This window comes from Simochromis diagramma, unplaced genomic scaffold, assembly GCF_900408965.1.
Source record: "Simochromis diagramma unplaced genomic scaffold, fSimDia1.1 OVJJ01000753.1, whole genome shotgun sequence".
NCBI classification, from domain to species: Eukaryota; Metazoa; Chordata; class Actinopteri; order Cichliformes; family Cichlidae; genus Simochromis; species Simochromis diagramma.
Window position 1 is genome coordinate 5,987,317 of NW_024387523.1, and position 18,210 is coordinate 6,005,526.

The following is an 18,210-nucleotide window of genomic DNA, read 5'->3' on the forward strand; positions in this document are numbered from 1 at the left end:
TGTCACGTTTGTCATTCACCTTGTAATACTGTCTACCACCTAAGACAGCTTCATTTTCACAACAGGGAGACTCAGCAGCAGCAGCAAAAACAGCAGCTTGTTAGCGAGCTAGCTTTAATCCAGCCTGAAACGAGTGCCATAAGGAAGGAGCATACCTGCCTGAGAGAACTGCAAAGTATGGGAGGGAAGGAGGTGGCTGGTTGAGTGAAGATATGTGCAAAAAAAAAAAAAAGGCAGGAAGTTGTGTGGCTGAAAGGCAAACTGGGCACCTCACAGGGCAGCTGCAGCTGGGTGTGGGTGTGTGTGTGTCTGCTGGGCTGGTGGCCTGCTGCGACCAGATTACATGTTCACTGTCCCACAGCGGGAGTGGAAGTGAGATGGGTAGGACTGAGTGGTAAATGGCCACAGCGGGGAGCCACGCGGCTGGTTGAGCACTCCTCTAGTGAGTGAGTGCCAATGTTTCCCAGTTTGCTCAGTGGCAGGGACTCTAAAGCAGTTGTCTTCTTGACTGACGCTTACAATGTTATCCACATTCGTACGGACTTCATTAGCCAAAACTTGGTTTTTCATGCTGAACCAACAACAGCAAAAGCTAAAAATATCATGATATGAAAATATCAGGTAGTGTGTACTGATTTGTGCCTCTGTGCCGGTAACAATGAACCGATAATATTTTGGCCGTCAAAGTTCAAAGCTAAGGTCATTAGGAACTCACAAAACAGCTACAGTATTCAGTTGTAACTCTAGAACTCTAATCATATAAGAGGATAACATAAACTAATGCAATTTTATCTAACACTGAAAGGTCATTGCAAGGTCACCTTCATTGGGATATCATAAGGTTCTCCCAAAACTCTAATTTAGGAAGTAAGAGGAAGAGAGAAGGATTTAAACTGGTGGAGGCATATGACCCCGGTATCTGGGGAAAACAAATTTAATTAATCTAACAGTCTACACAAAAAAAATAATGACTAATTACGCCGGAACTGTGTGTTCTTACTAGTTTTCTCCCTATTATTATAACACTTTTGGGCTGGTATCTACCCAGTGTGTAAAATATTTGTTGCAGTATAGAACTCTATAACCCCGGGTTATAGATCCAAACTGTAAGGTGCTACCTATTCACCCATATGCATATTCATTTGCTCATTAGTACAGAATAGTGAACCTCGATATCAAAGCATGACTTAAATTATGCGGCTGTGAGATTCATTAGAGGTAACTTCAGCAAAAACTAACATAAGTTACCCTGAGGCTGGTCATTTCTTTTCCAAAGACAAAATAACTTATTGTATCAATAAACTTAGAACCACAGTGCAGAATTTACATGCATATTATGAACCATACTGTGACGCAGAGTCCTAAAAATGTGCTTTATGTAGAAAAAAAAAAACTTCACTGCACTCACTTTTCCAGGCTAATAGAACTAAGTACCCACTGTATTAAAGAAGTATTGAGATTTTCAAAAAGTGAAGCTTTTTTTAAAAATAGTGGTAAAGAATCAGATATATTTGCCCTTGACTGGTAACCAGTCTTTTTCTGTGAACAAACTGAGAGCAATGAAGTAGATTGAATACGCTTCAGGGGCCACAACAAGCCTCAAGCAAACACTAAAAATCTCTGGCTGAATGATTTAAAATCTCTAAGAAACAAAATGAGAACACTTATAGAGCTTGGATCAATTAAAAACTCAACCTTAAAACAATTTGGTAAACCACTAATGTGCTTTGTTGTTATAACAACAGAGAAGGAAAAGTATTTTCAAGGAAGAGTGCGGGTGAGGCTTCAGCAATAGGAAAATAAAACTGGATGTGCAAGCGGGGGTATTTCAGGAAATGTGAAAAAGCCTTGAGCCACCTCTCCTGCTTGAAAATATGTGCATTTATTGAAACATGTAAAAATACAAGAAAATACAGTATATAACTCTGCAAATACAGATCGTAAAACTCTAACGAGCTTGAAAATCAATATTTGGTATGACCACCTTTATTCTTCATGACAGCCTGAACTCTCTTGCTCAAGTTTTCTTGTCGTTTCTTCAGGAATAGTTCTCCAGGCTTTTTGAAGGGCATTCAAAACTCTTCTTTGGATGTTGGCTGCCTTTTGTTCTGTTCACTGTAAAGGCGATCCTACACTGCTTCAAAAATGTTGAGCTCTGGGCTCAGGCGAGGCCAATCCATGACTGATGGCAATCCATTGTGTGTTTTTCTATTCAGGTATGCTTTTGCTGTATTGTCACTGTGTTTGGGATCATTGTCATGAAAATGAAGCTCTTGCCAATCTGACACTTTCCAGATGGTATTGCATGGTAGATCAAAATCTGATGGTGCTCTTCTCTGTTTATAATTCCATCAATTTTGATAAGATCGTTAACACCACTGGCTGAAATACAACCCCGAACCATGATGGCTGTAAGAGACTATATATATATATATATTTGAAATTTGGATTCATTGCTCCACAAGACTTGGTGCCATTGTTTTTTTAGTCTAGTTCTTGTGTAATTTAGCATACCTCAGGCTTTCCTCTCTGTTTGTCTTCCTTAAGAATGGCTTGTTGACAGCCATCCGTCTACTTGATAAGGCTTTAGTAAACAGTAGATCAACTGGATCAACTGAAGGGCCAGATGCACCTCACAATTCTTTCCTGTTTGTTAAGAGCATGGCTTTCAGTTATGCCAGGTTTTTGGCTAATCGCTCGTTCTATGCCTGTCAAACTTTTATTGTTGCCGTTTTTCATGAATTTGAAGAAATGGGAACAAATTATGGCTGCTAGTAACAAAGTCCCTGAAGATACTGTTTAAAAAGTGGTTCTCTGCTAAGTTTTTTGTTATGTGTAGACACGCCACCAGTTCATTTCTTGAGTTAGGTCCCTTTTTAAGATTGAATGATTCCCAGGTCAATGCCAAGTAACTTAACAAAGAAAACATTTATCTGAAAATGGTCCAGTACAAGGACTGGATTGAAAATGAATGAAAAAGCAGACGATGTCCAAAGAAAAACTTTGGAAGACCCTCGTGAAGCTCGAAGAACTATTGTTAAATGCCACATAAAATGAGAAGAAATTCTGTACAAAGAAATGAGAGGGAACGTTTGCACTGTACTTCTCTGTGAAAATGTAATTTACCTTCATTTAAAGAATAACACCCAAGAAGGTTTCGTTTTTACTAATATTTAGGAAGTAGGACTTTGCCAGTTATTGAAATGTTAAAATGTGAAATTTAGTGACCAGTACAAACCTTCTGGAGCTTCTCTGTTGTCTCTCTTCAAAACAGAACTGAATGTGACTGAAGGCAATGTGATTACCTCACCGTTAAAGACCGTGTTGCTCGTGAGCTAAGTCTAATTAATATTAGCTTTTTTCCCCCTTGTCTGCTGTCTGGGATGGTAACCTCAAGCAGCAGTCTGTCTTGTGCTGTGGTCTGGTAAATGACTCTGAATTGCTTCCTGGCACTACCAAAAACATATAAACTCCACAAAGCCTCCCAAAAATAAAACAAAATGTGTTTGTATACTTAGGAGAGATGGAAAAATGTGGTTATCAGAATTGGATAAAGTGCTTCGTATAGTAACTCCAGGACCGAAATGGTGTAATCATTTGGCCAGAAGTAATAGTGGCCAAGTGCATGTTAGAAACTGAGTTGCTTTAACATTTAGTCTGCAACGGAAGAATAATGTGGCTTAAACGTTTTTCCAAACAGAATCTTTTTCTGGTCAGTCACATTGTGCTAAATATAAAAATGTCTCCATGTCGTAAACTATTTTCAGGATAAATTTAAAAATACGAATCTTTAAAAAGTTTCGATTAACAGCAGATCAGACTAGTTGAAAATCTGTGATGCGCATCCAAAGGGTGGATCCCCAGCGGGGACTCAAGGGCAGCTGCAGCACTTCAGGTACATGGTGGAGTACTTACTGTAGGTTGCATAACATATTGTTGATGAGGCATCCACGTACTCTGGACCTGAGGAGAAATATAGAAAATGTAAAATGATGGTGGCAATATAAAATTTTCCTTTGTCTTAGTAAGAGCTGAAACGTATCCCACATAATACAATAAATGCAATTCAAATAGTCCCAATATGTTCAAATACTCTTCAGTCTGTAAGTCTTAAAATGATTGTGCTGGTTTTAATGCACCAAAATGGCTGAACTTTACACAGATTAATTTGTGCCAAAGAATTACTAGAAGAATCTGAAAGTCTGGAGGCAGCCCATCTCCCTCCTGCCTTCTCATTATTGCCGGCAGTACGTTGTGCGTTGAGCTCGTAAAATGAGTCTTTTTCTGTATTATAACAATATTAAAGCTCTGCCCAGTGCTGTTGGAGCAGGGGTGAAAGGTCAGGGACAGACCTCTAGAGAAGACTCACAAAATACAAAAAGCATTTTTGTTTTAATCTCAGCATAAAACAGAACAAAGAACTTCAACGCTACAACCAGAGGGGAAAAAAAAAACAGTGACAGATATGCATATTTACACATGTAGATTCAAAAGTTAAAGAGATGGAGAAACAGTGACAGTGGAAACTATAAAGAAACCGGAGGAATGGACGATGAACAAACAGAGCTTTTATGCTGGAGAGAGGAATTAGACAGCTTGTAGCAGACAAACACACAGACTGGCCACTGATCCTGGTAAAATGATTAGATTAAACAAAGACAAACATGGAATAATCTGCTGTAAGAGCAATCAATCCTCTGAGCCAACCCAAATGCGTGATTTGGATCCATACCTAAACAAGCCTGATATTCTATAACGCGGTGCCAAGTCTGCTTGTTTATACACGGCAATATTTGTTCTCCCCAGCTGAATGGGACAGCAGATAGACACAGAGAAAGCTTATATTTAATCACTTGTCTTCGGCATTTTCTAACTAAGATATTGCATGACCGTCATGTGATTATTGCAACAAGAAAGGATGGCTTTACACTGGGCTTAAGGAAAAAATCGTGAGAGAGTCATGGTGAAATCTTTGCTGGGTAAATAAAAAAAGCCAGTCTTACATACTAACGTGAGGGAGGCTCACTCACAATTTATCTGAAGCAACCAAAGATGAAAAAGTCCAAACCTGAACCGATAAGAACACAGTGAACACAATGGGAGGCTAGTCCAATCCACTGAAAAGAAACAGACAAAGAGACCTCCAACATATTTACTTCATAATCTCAGCTTCCTTTTCAATTTTGTTCAAAGCCCTTACGTGAGATCTTTACAGCCTCCTCAGGTGTTGAACAGATTCAGGCCGGTGCACTAATTCTTATATTATTAGATTAATCTCAATTCAATTCAGTTTTATTTATACAGCACCAAATCACAATAACAGTTGCCTCAAGGCACTTTATATTGTAGGTAGACCCTACAGTAATACATATCATATGACCCCCTATGAGCAAGCACTTTGGCGACAGTGGGAAGGAAAAACTCCCTTTTCACAGGAAGAAACCTCCGGCAGAACCAGGCGCAGGGAGGGGCGGGGCCATCTGCTGCAACCGGTCGGGGTGAGAGAAGGAAGACGGGATAAAAGCACCTCTCAAACAGTGCAATGTACAGCAATGTTGTAATGTGTTTCCTGATAGCTGAAAATGTTGTAATGCACTGATAATGTGTCCTCTGGCTTTGTTTGGATGCTGAGAGATAAGTCCCAGTTTGCCAGCTGTGAGACAGTTGTGTTCACTCATTTTTTTACTTTTGGAACCAAACACTACCATCTTAGGTTCGTGAAAAGACTGTAGTTTAGTCCAAGTTAACAGCAGAAATATGACAAATGCGTTTATCTGTGGGATGTTAAAAAACAGCAAAAGGGCTGATGAGTTACAGCATTAACAACTTCAGCAGGACTTCACTCCCAGACATCTCCCAGATAAAAATAAACCAGAAAGCCAGAGACTGATCTGTTATCAGGCAGGAAAGAAGGTGAGGGAAAACGTGCTAAGTTGCTAAGTGTAACACAAAATATAAAGAGATCCAAATGACTGCTTTTGAAGATTAGAGTTAACTGACTCGACCTGAGCTGGCTTTTCCCCAAAGCACCAAATTACAGCTTTTACAGAGTTGCTCAGAATTACAGCAGGTAGAGTAATTCTACATGAACATTAGTTTCACTGTGAGTGAAGGGTAAAATGTGCACAACCTAAGAAGCTCCCTACCTCTGGCTGAACTTCACAGCTTATATTATAATTTAAAAGAGCCGGTCAGCCAACAGGCCAAAAAGCCGGTAAGTCAGTTGTCGAGCTGCATGGTCAGCCAGCTGGCCCTCGTTCCAACCAGTCACACGTAAACCCAAACAGCCAGCCAGTTAGCTAGTTAGTAAGCCTGCCAGCCCCATGTCCTATCAGCCAGCCACATATTTAGTCAGCCAGTGAGCCAGTCTGTATAAGCAGTGATGTAAACCAGGCTCACGGCTGGCTGGCGGTACTCGTTGAAATCTTGGTAGCGATCTGGCCTGGACTGTCTCCTGTCATGCGGATCATCAAAGTCGTTTTTTCCAGGAAATGAATCCAATCGTTATTGAGGAGCCAAGCATAAAGAACGCCAGAGTACCGCTGTTGGTATGGGTCATTTGCAGATCTGATAAATCAATTCTATCAAAAGCTCCAAAATATCAACGCGACACAAACATAAAAGGAGGAATGACACATACAGTCATTTCTGCGCACCTTGAGATTTTCATTACAAAGGCAATACTTTTCATCATAAAAGGAAGTGATTTCCTTTTGTCTTGCATATATATCTGCCTGGCTTGTCTTCTCCTTCTTTTTTCCCCGTGCCTCTTTGTACTTGAGCAGAAGATGAAGGACTCACCTTCCTGCCGTGACTGGCTGAAGGGCAATATTACAGGAAGCGGCGGCAGAGCTGCCCGATATTGAAACTGTGAGGATTAATATTCCTCAAAAGCCTGGCCATTGTTTTTGATAAATCAATTTGGGAAGCCTTCCGAGAGCGGATTAGAGGCGCGCCCTGGCCCACTTTTCTCCCTCCTTCTCTCTCCTCTGCCCCTCCACCACAGGTACTGGACCAGAGTTTTAATCAAGCGTGCCTCAAAGACGGGCGCCGCAACCTTCAGCAACACCCCTCCTCTGCCCACCCAGCCGTGCCATCGCCATCACCTAAACCTACTCTTTCTCTCTCTCTCTCTCCATCTGTCTCTTCTATTTTCTTATCTATCCTTCATCTCCTTTCTCCTGCTCTCTATCCTCGTCTTTCTGTCTCTGCATACCAAACAGAGGCGATGTTAAACGATAGTGTCTGATCGAGAGGGCACAGTGGCAGCGTCTCTTGATGTTTAGATTCGGCAAAGGGTGTTGCATGAAATGCGCAGTGACGGAAAATAGTTAGCGCTCCTGACATATCACAGGGCCAATTTTTACGATCCCGCTCTGTTCTGTTGCATTACTCCACTGATCGCAGCAGTGAGGAATGCAAACGTTCGCTCTGGAAGTGGAAGGACTGGTGCTGAAGCTAGGAAAATAAAATAAAAAGAGATCGAGAGAGGGAACAAAAGAGGTTTGGACTACAGGAGAGAGGAAACTGTTTCTTTTTCCTAGATACTTTCATTCTTTTTTTCTACCTTGTCAGCCTTTTTAAAACCCCCCTTTTTCTTTGCCGCTTCTGTTCTGATCCCTGGCGTGTTTGTTGCCTACGAAACAGATGTCATCAAGCACAGCTGGAGCATCGAAGAAACAATGAGGGAAGAAGCGAGAGCCTCATGCTGTTTTGAAGCCCACCCCCTCTTTTCCAACCCAAAGTGCACAAAATACACAAAGTATACTCTCATATACATACACACAGAATCTACCCATATCCAGTGCATTATGGCCCACCTGATATGTGGAAACGGGGGAAGCAGCGATGAAGGGCGTGATGGAGGTCTGTGCGATCATGCGGTTGGTGGCGATGCTGTAAGGCGAGGAGTAGAACCTGAGCCGAAAGGAAAAAGGAACAGAGGAATAAATTTGAGTAACTAACAGTAGAGAGAATACCTAGTTTATTTGCATTGGGTGGTTCCATGTTACGAGGCTATTAAACGACTTTAATAGAAACATCTGAAAAATGTACAAGACTATTGAGTAATACAGAATATTTGGTATGCCTCAAATCTTGCATTAATGACACTTGTAAGTGAGCAGCAGGGACTCCTCAAGGCTGCGCAAACAGGAACCTAAATTCAGTTGCGCTTAATGCTCAGGAGGGCTGAGGTCAGGTGACTATAGAGGGAAGTCCATGACAGTCAGTACTGCTTGATTGGCCTGAAAAGTAATTTCTTCAAAGCTTGGAGGTGTGCTGGGAGTCATTACCCTTCTCCACACAGCTGGAAACCAGAGGGTGTGCATATGTCTGCAGAAAGGACTGCAGCTTCTAAGTGGACGGGGTGTGTTTCGTTTAGTATAGGCGTCCAACTCTGGAGCAGACAAACATCATCTGACTCGATTACGTCCACTGCATTGTTGACTGTATGTCTGATGCAAGGAATATTCTCCTACTGCCTTACATAAAAATGAATCCATCAGTAAAATGAACTTGTCCATTCTCCATGGTAAGATATATGGTATATGCTCATTCACAACTTGGCCTTGTTTCCCTCTTCATCCTCTTCAAACTGCTATTAAACAGCCGTCTGTGTTGCTTTTCTATTTCTCAGTGAGGCAAGCTTGATGTGTCACTCTTCTCATGGTGTGGTTTCTTTTGGTCTGCTTGCTTGAACTTTAGTTTCAACTTCTGAATATTTGGCTTAGTTCTCATACTGGAATTTACTTAATAGAGCAATAATAATACGCTGGACAGCTGATGGACGGCCATATCTGCAACGGATTACCGATGCGTGGACCAAGTCTGGCTGAGTGCACTCAACGCTGGGATATAGTCAAGGAAATCTTTTTCTGTGTACTTGGAGACCTTCTTTGTGTAATTGAAAGACTTTATTTTAATGCTGAACATCTAAAGGTGCTGAATCTCACCGAGATCCCCTGGGAGGTTAAGCGGGATGTCCAACAGTCTCAGCAACAATTGATGAAAATCATAATACTGGCCAAGGACAGGCCAACACTAATTCTGTAACGAGCCTTGAAATCACTACATACAGCATCAACGCCGACTACATTGTAGTTTGACCTTAACGGTCTGGTGTTGTGAAAATGTGAGTCAAACACCAGCAGCTCAAAAACAGAGTTTTCATTGTTTTATTATCTATGTCAGATTGTGCAAAATGTAAAATGATTTCAATGAATGTGAATGACACATAAAAGTGATGTTGTGTAGTTTGCTTAGTAGTTTGGAAACTTTGGCAGCTTGATTAAATATAAAAGGTCAGTTTATGACAAAGGAAGGAGCTACATTAGTTTTCACCCAACGCTGGGATCGTGTGCAGTGTTTCAGTTTTTCTAAACGTCGTTTTGCTTTTGGTTTCTGAAAGTATACAGTTACATTTTATGCAAATATTAACACTGAGGAGGACATGTAAATTAAGTCCCTCAATAACATATATATGCATTAATTATGGGTAATTTGCATTATAATTATATACAGTTCTAAATTCACCAATTTGAATTTGAACTCTTTATGTACCTGTAAGAAATGTAAAGTAGCATTTTTTTAAACTATGCATTATGTTTTTTGTAAGTTTTCTTTATTTAACATTTGACTCGTTTTACGTTATTTTTCTTCTTTTCAAGAGAATGATTATTTATGTATATTGTTTTTATCGCCCTCCAAAAAATCTGGTTCAAGGTGCTGAGAGTGACACATTTTTCTCTTTCTCTCGCAGTTTTGTATCTTTGGGATCATAAGTTGAGGGATTTATACTGAAGTAGGCTTTTGCATTGCAGGGCGTATGTAATGAGTGATGCTATTCATCCAGTGTTGTGTTTTGGTTGAGACTGACTCACTGGAGGATAAGTGGTTTAGGAAGTGGGAGTGAGGCGCTTCCTGTGAATGACTGAGGACAGAGGGAGATAAAGGGGAGCCTCAGCATTCTCCTTCCTGTCTCAGCACCGTGGGGAAAAATAAAACATGACGCCGGGTCATTTATTTCCACAGCACCATGACATGAAGACACAAAAACACACATATCTGAGTATCCAAAGACACACACACACACACACACACACTCATTCTCACTCAGTGCCCCTTCGCCATTTCTCACCCGACCTCACCAGTGAAAACCGATATCTGAACTCCATATAGATTTCCTTAATCAAACAGTAACAAAGTGCAGACACTACATTAATCTTTGTGTATGACAGTAGTATCGACTGGGGTTCTATGAGCCAGGAGGCGAGTGTATTAGCTGGTGCCAAGGATAGATCAAGTCTTACCCATTCTGCATTGCAGCAGGATCATATGTTAACGCCATGCCAGTCTGAAAGAGAAAAAACAACAACAAATTATACGGCCTATCAAGATTCATTCAGTATGGGAAGAAATATTAAAATGCTGAAGCAAAAGAAAATGTGACAACTTGTCCTACATTACCACCTTTTATATCAGTTTTTTCAGTGTGACAATGTAGTGTCATCTGCTGTAGTAAAAAGGAGAAGGCAACAAAAGCAATCAATCTCACTCTAAGTGAGAAGCCAGTTTCTGATATTTACTGACAGACAAAAATGAGGAATGGCGATTTGCAGCGAAGCAGCAAAACACACAGAAAGCAGTGGTCAACACTTTTGTTTTAAGCCTACTTTTCAATAATGACCTAAACAAAGCCAAAGAGAAGACTGTGGCTGGAAAACAGTCTGATCAATGGGAAAGATACTCAATACTCAACAAAGCCCACACTCTAAATTTTAAGTGCAACTTATTATATCTATTATATTATTATAAAAATCAGTCCAGTGCATCATGTTTCATCTAAGTGTACAAAATATGTTCTTCCATGAATTTAGTGACAGGATTTCAAGCTGCATTTCACCCTTTTAAAGTGTCTCTTATTTATATGTTTATATGTTGTCGTAAGTCGGACACCGATGGCTTTGCTGATCGAACGTACTTCTGTGAAATACAGTTACAGCCATAATATGTTGGACAAAAATATAATTTTTGTAGTTTTCACTTTTTAGACCACCACAATTATTTAATTGTATAGGACTTAAGTGCAGACTTTGAACTTTAATTCAAGGGGTTTTACAAAGTTATTGCATAAACGCAGTTTTCAAGTCCACATGGGGCTTACTCTGTTATTATTCAATAACAAATGAAGCAGACATAATATTTGAAGTTGAGTGAGGCCATCCTCATAATCAAAAACTACAATAGATCTATCAGACAGACAGCAGAACCATTAGCAGTGGCCAATCAATAGTCTGCTACATTCTTAAAAAGAAGGAACGCACTTGGCCAGAGCAAAAGGTGTGAAAGACCGCACAACAAAGTGTATGATGACAGAGGCACTTCCATAGCTGAGGAAAAACAACATCAAACATCTAACCAAGTCAAGAACACTCAAGGTGATAGGTGTATTTGTCAAGGTCTACAATCAACACAAATGTAAATGCAGAGAGTTTACAACAAGCCACTGATTACGCTCAAGAACAGGAAGGCCAGATTAGGATTTGCCAAAAAAACATCTAAAAGAGTCTGCACAGTTGTGGAAAAATTCTTTGGACAGATGAAACCAATATGGAAAAATACAGACAAGGAGAGAAACCGCCGAATCCAAAGCATACATGTGTCATGCTGTAATTCCTAAACAGTCCATGCGAAAATTTTTCTGAAATTCCTTGATGTAAAGTTGAATGTTTGCCCTTCAATTGCATTATAATTGTTTGATTTCACGTTCACTGTGGTGATGCACAGAGGCAAAACTATATAAATCATGTCTTTGTCCAGCTAAGTATTCAAGAAGGTCACAGAGTAATTTTCTGTACATTTAACCACTTCTGCTACCTCTAAATCACAGTGTTTTCCCCGTACGGGCTACTTGTATGTCACCTGTACGTCAAAGGCAATGCTGTTGATATATTCCTGCACTATTGTGACCAAGATAATTTGCTGTACATTTATTGTACTTGAAGAATAACTTGATTAAGATCCTGATTGTTTTTATCCAAAACAAATGAAATCAAATCTAAATCATCTCATTTCAAAGTGGAAAAACTGACAAGTGACAAAGCCAATGTGAGGGAAAGCTTAGTCAATAGGACAAAGTGAATTAGTATCGAAGACGCCCTTTCTATTTCAACCACGTATCATTGTGTTTTTATGAATGAGAGGAAATAAAGAAATGGCCTTTGGAGAGAAAAGAGAATGAGTGGAAAACTGAGTTCCTTGTTGTGATGGTGTGTGTACATGTGTCTAGGTAAGCGTGTGACATCAAACCTATCCATGAGTGTGTGTCTGCGTGTGATTGTGTGAGGCCCTTTTTTAGAGTCCAGGAGAGAAACCTGTGTGCCGCAATCCTTCATCTGCATTCCTGAAGGTTCTCTCCCCGAGGAGAGCTAATCCGATTTCTTTTAACAGGAGGCTGCTGAGGATGGCAGATTTCATCAGCATACACACATGCACACACTACACATTTACACACACACACACTCATTTTTTGCCCTTCCTTTCCCTCACTTTGCCCTCCCTCCCACTCCTTTTCTTCTTCAACATCTTGTGTTCTCCTTTCTCTCTCTCCGTTCCTCACTCCCCTCATCTCTTAATCTACCCCTCCCATCTTCCTGTAAGTCTTTTGCCCTTGTTCCCCCAGAGGGCTACCTACACTGAGCTATACAGTTAAGGGAATAGTGGCTCAGAGGTCCAAGGGGATCAGTGAGCCTGGACCGAGCCCTCGAGAGTGAGCAAAAACACAGACTCTCCACCAAATGACAATGTCCTTGCTTAAACTAGGGATGTGTAGGGATCCAGGCATGGACGGACCTTTGTGTCTAATTTTGTGTATTTGCACAACTGGTTGTAAAAGGCTTTCAGAGACGTTTTATACCAAGCTGTAAAGGCCGAATGCAGCCACTCAATCCATGCGCTTTGTAATTATTTTCTACTTTAAATTTGGTTTTGCATCTGTGAACATCTCTTTCTGTAAATCCATACATGCAAAGGTCTCTGTGCACGTATTTATACTCTCCCTTTACATGAAATCCAAGATCAAGAGAGTTGCATTGCACGCCTGTCAGCATGTTTGCGTGCGCGACTGTGTGTTCCCATGCTCGCTAATAGCAGCGGCAGACATGGCCAGCTGTCTCGGTGAGGCTGATAACTCCCCTAAGTGCTGCCCTTGGTTCCGCGTGTTGATGAATTCCACAGCAGAGAAGCTCCTGACCGGAGGACCCTGCATAGCCAGTGACTGATTACTGATGCAGTTAGCTTTTGGCTCCGTCAAAATGAGAGGAAAGGAAAAGACACAGACAGACTGTGTATCCGTCTTAGCTTGATCCAAGACTGCAGAAAAAAACTTGACTTTAATGCTGTACAGACCCCGTGAACAAAGCTTGGCCCTGATAGAAGCTCCCATGAACAGACCTGACTTTCGAAGACCAAGTGGCTGTTTTTTCATGCTTATGCAGTAAATAAGACTTACTGTACCATGTATTTTCCACTAGAATATGTTCTCCCCTCTATGTAAATGTAAAACGATAAATATGCCCTACTGTACCCACAGTAAGATCCCAAAATGTAGCACAGTGACAGATGGCTCCAAACTCATGAAAAAGCCATAGAGTATGACTCAGTTGTTTCTTTTTGTAGTCAATCATTAATTCAAGCTATCAAGTTTAGCGAGTTGTGAAGAATTATTTTGCATTAATATCATTTCAACTGTGCTCTAGGGTTTACAAAATGAATTATACTAATGTAGTCTCAGTGAAAATGTGAATGCATTTTATCATGGCAATAAAGCAGCTTTTTTTTTTTTTTAGCATATTATGTATGAAAATGCATGTATGCAAAATTGTGTTTAACAGAGTTAAAAATGTGAGGACAGCCTACACTAGCGGTTTTAAAGACGTCACCTGTTCTTTCCTGTTACAGAAGTGGTTTTCATACTTATTCTGACATCCGGGCGCCCTTCAGAAGCTGAAAAAGTTCACAACTTTTTAACTCTCAACAACAACATGAAGGAGGAGCAGCTAAAAAAAACATGATCCAAGTTACATTTTAGTCTAATAAAAGACAGCTCAATAGCATCAACTAGTTGTGTTTATTTTCTTGTGCTTAAATCATATTTTGAAAGCCGTTTTCAAAGATGCACCACAACCCTGAGGCTTTCTAGACATTACCCTGCACAAAAGAATGAAAATGTTTGGCAAACATTAGCCAGTCTTTACCCTGCCAGCTTTCTAGTACAAAATCTGTCCAAGAGCATGGATATGGAGCAGTGCAGATAAAAGTGTGAGACCATGTGAACTTCCTTCTGCAGGCATCTGCAGGCAGCTCCTTCGCCTAAACCGAGCTGAATATTTCTAGTAATTAGGACCCAGCTCAATCTGATAAATCGTGTACTGCATAGGAGTAAGGGCAGCTTCGACTCGATTCTCCCAACGTTTTTTGGTGTTCATGAAAACAGCTCCACATCCCCACTCCGTGCCCCAAGGATGACCCGCCAACCCCTTCCAAAAACCACAGGAAAACCAAGTCGAGTCATCGTCTCTGTGTCCTCACACACGAACACACACGCTGACCCGCTCCCTCCCTTAATTTTTTGCCTGCTATACACACATTTGCTTCTTCTGCCTTGTGGCTACACACACAAACACACACAGGGACATCTGTCAGGCTTTCACACAGACTGGAAAGCCGGATGTTTTTTTTTTCATCCACACTCATTCCCCTAGAGTAGGTGCTTGAGAAGTGTGACTTTGAAAGTTTTTGTGCGTGTGTGTAGGAGTGTGTGTTGGTGTAAAAGAGTTAGGATGTGAAGAGAGAGAGACAGAGAGAGAAGAATGAGCACCCATGGCGCTAGGCGCGTGAATGTGTGGTGGAAGAAAAAAATTCAGTGACTAATATGTTTGTCAGCATGAGACAGCGAGAGACAGCACTTTCTAGACTCCCACTTTGGGTAGTTTACAAGAAAATCTGTCATATATTTCTCAATCCTCACCACCAGCCACCCTGCAGCACTCAACCCCTTGTAACTCCTGACTGATCATGCAATGTGTTCCCTCTCTCTTAGTCTCAGTGAGTCACTTGCTCTTTCTCTCTCCATATGTTGCTGTGGGATCTGGGAAGACTTCAAACACGGGAAGAGGAGACAGTAGACAAAATGGAAGAGAAAGAAGCTGTGAGGAGGGAGTGTTTAAATATGGGTGGAGGAAAAGGGGGAAGAGTGATGGAAAGCTAAAGATGTCGGTAGAGTGAGATCTATACTGTAGAAGGAGAAGGTAGAGAGACATGTCGGAAGAGACAGTAATGGATGGCGTAGGCTGTTGCTTCGCTTCATCTGTCTGCCACAGGGAGCGGAGTGAGGAATGGCCTCAGTTCTGATAAACAGACTAACATGTGATGGCCATCTCCCATCTCCCCTGCCCGCAGCTGATCAATGACCACACAGAGGCACACACATGCTTCTAAGGGCCATCCACTTTATTCTAAGTGTAAATGTACGCAGAATGCACTGCAGTATCACAGTTTTAGATCAACCAGACTTTATCTGCAGGTGATCTGAGTTGCATTGTGATCAATGTTGGCTGTAATGCTTTCCAAAGTAATGCATTACTGTAATCACATTACAGTTCTTCAGTAATGCAGTCATTTACCAGGATTACTGTACTAAACAAAGGTTCATTACAAATTTCTTCTATCAAAACTGTTTGTTTTCCTTAAGTTGATTTCGGTTTGGGTGCAGGGAGGAAGAAAACGGTGGAGGGATGTACAACTTTTGAGGACTGGAAATACCACAGGAAAAGACAAGAGCACGGTGGTAGAGTGCAGACTTCACTAACAACAGAAACAACTGCATTATACAGCTAACACAACACAGGCTCTTTGCAAACATCTGCACAGACAGCATGCTAACAAAAAACTAGCAAAGAGCCCAGAGTGATGTTAAAGCTGAGTGTTTGCAGACTCCCTCAATAATACAGGGATTTTCATCTGCATGTGGAACTGTAGCCTAAGGTTTAAAAACAACTCGTAACTATGTGACAGTACATTTTGGGTAACGCTGGTAACGTTACAAGTAGTATAACTAATGACTTTCTCTCGGAAATAATCAAGTAACAAACAGCATTATTTTTAAGAAAAGTAACGAGCACCGTATAATGCTTTGAGTAATCACCCAAACATTGGACAGGATGTGACTCACGTGTAAATGCAGTCTGTAGAGAAGAACAGATTTTCTTAAGAAAACTGTAAGGTCACCTAACTCTGGCTGTTGCTGGCATCCCAAGGGAGCTCAGCAAAGACACAGATGTGAAACAAAGCCCATACAGCAGTATACCTTTCCTCGACCCAAGACCTGCCATGAATGATGATAAGTCTGCCGCCTCTGTCTCCCAAATCTGTAAGCAACACTGTATAGCAAAGTCAAGATTATATAGATGCCTATTCTTACCAGATGTAAGCACAAAGGTCTATTATTAGCTCTCAACATCAGCATAATGTATCAAAGCGAATGTTAGGTCAGCAGTCTGCATCATGTTGCTGTTGTTTAACCTCTATACGATGTCGTCTTTACAACCAAACAGTCGTTTTCATATTAAACCACCTCATTCTCAAATACTTTTTTAGCTGGTCTGAGCTTAAAATAGAAAAACTAATTACGCAATCATGCTTTAAGACAATACAAGAAGATATATTTTTTAATTTGCTCTCATTTCTCAAGTCTTTTTCAGAACTGATAAAACAGGGTGGCATTTCTACGATTTCCAAACTTAAAGTTTGACAGAAAATGAAATAAAGCACAAAGGTGCCTTTAAATGCCACAGAATGTACACAGAAAAATGCAGTTCACAAAAAACTGGAGATGAATCAATACAAAAACCAATTATTTATTCTCAAGAGGCTTTAATATTGGATGCATGCAGTGGGTGTAAATCTGCAGAACTTATTTTCTTGGTACAGGGTTCTGGGAAATCTGTTGGAGTGAAATTATGTTCAAACACATAAATTTGATGAGCAGCTTTAAAACAATAAAAACTAAAGTAACCGAAGCTCAAGCCTCCCTAAACCCACATTTATACCTCACTTTTTGTGGATTGCGGAGGGGAGGAGAGGGTTATGATGCAAAGGAAGGTACGGGACGACAATAGTGAAAGTTTCATGCTGAGACACTTACAGCATCTTTTTTGAATTGACTCTGAAGGACAGAAAACTAAGTAAATATTCTTCTTATGAGCTTTTAGCTCAGCCTCTGGGTGAACTCAGAATTCTTAAGAAACTCTGAGTCTCTAGTTTTTCCTTTTTTCCTCAAGTCTCTTCTTGTTTAAAAAGCCCTGAGATATGCTGAAAACCCAATCTGCTAAAAACCTTACACTAATTAGCAAACATATTTGTCCAAAATGTTCATTTTTAGTGTTGTAATTTCAAAAGTGTAGCAATTAAGGCACAATAATTATCACAGAGAAATCCAAGGACCTGGTAAAGCGAATTAGTAAACATATTTTACAGGCTAATATATCACGTCGAAGGTCAAGTGTCTGTATGCAATGCAAAGAATGCATTATAGCAAAATGAATAAATGTTTGTGTCTATTTAGGCTGCATCCGTCTCCTTTAAAAGGAAGCATCTGATCACTCCTACATACACAGTCATCTCACTTTACCTTAAGTCAACCGAGCTGACCCTGCCAACCTGTCAATGTGTGGGCCTGAGGGGATGTAGCAATGTGATTTAGGTGAAACACGCTTCATTGGTTTATAGGTGTTAGGTCTGCTGAACATGTGATGGACAGACACAAACACACACACACACACAGAGCCTGTGTAGGGAATACAACACCTACGTCTTGATGCATGCTCAATAATTCAGTGAAGGAAATCCCGGAAAGTTGATTCTGTTCATCTGGACGAAGTGTTTTCAGTGGGAGGAATGTTTCCTCACTCGTCCAACAGACTTCTTCATTCTCAGCTGACTGCAGCTTTCCTCAACCTTATAAACAGTTCAGTTGCATAACCACCAAAAGTAGCACCATTGACTAACAGTGAGCCATGAGCTCAGTTTCATGATTGTTGTCATGACCATTGGTCGATGGCCATGATAATTGTTCACAGAGAGTTGGAGAATGGCTGCAATTCAAGCTTTGTAACACAGTGAAAGATGTAGTCATGGCAAAACACAGAAGAG

At 40.7% G+C, this 18,210-nt stretch overlaps 1 protein-coding gene across 9 annotated transcripts in view; it reads right to left on the reverse strand.

Annotated features, from left to right (window-relative positions):
• LOC120726439 (RNA-binding motif, single-stranded-interacting protein 3-like) overlaps nt 1–18,210 on the reverse strand; it is a 289,992-nt gene that overhangs the window by 22,591 nt on the left and 249,191 nt on the right. For 8 of the 9 annotated variants that reach the window (XM_040020026.1, XM_040020028.1, XM_040020031.1 and 5 more), the window contains 3 exons: nt 10,311–10,354; nt 7,821–7,917; nt 3,916–3,963 (listed from right to left, as the gene is read on the reverse strand). In XM_040020026.1, the coding sequence (XP_039875960.1) occupies nt 3,916–3,963; nt 7,821–7,917; nt 10,311–10,354 (189 nt within the window). Of the gene's footprint in view, nt 1–3,915; nt 3,964–6,760; nt 7,637–7,820; nt 7,918–10,310; nt 10,355–18,210 lie in introns of those variants that run through there. The other variant, XM_040020032.1, reaches the window with a different exon arrangement.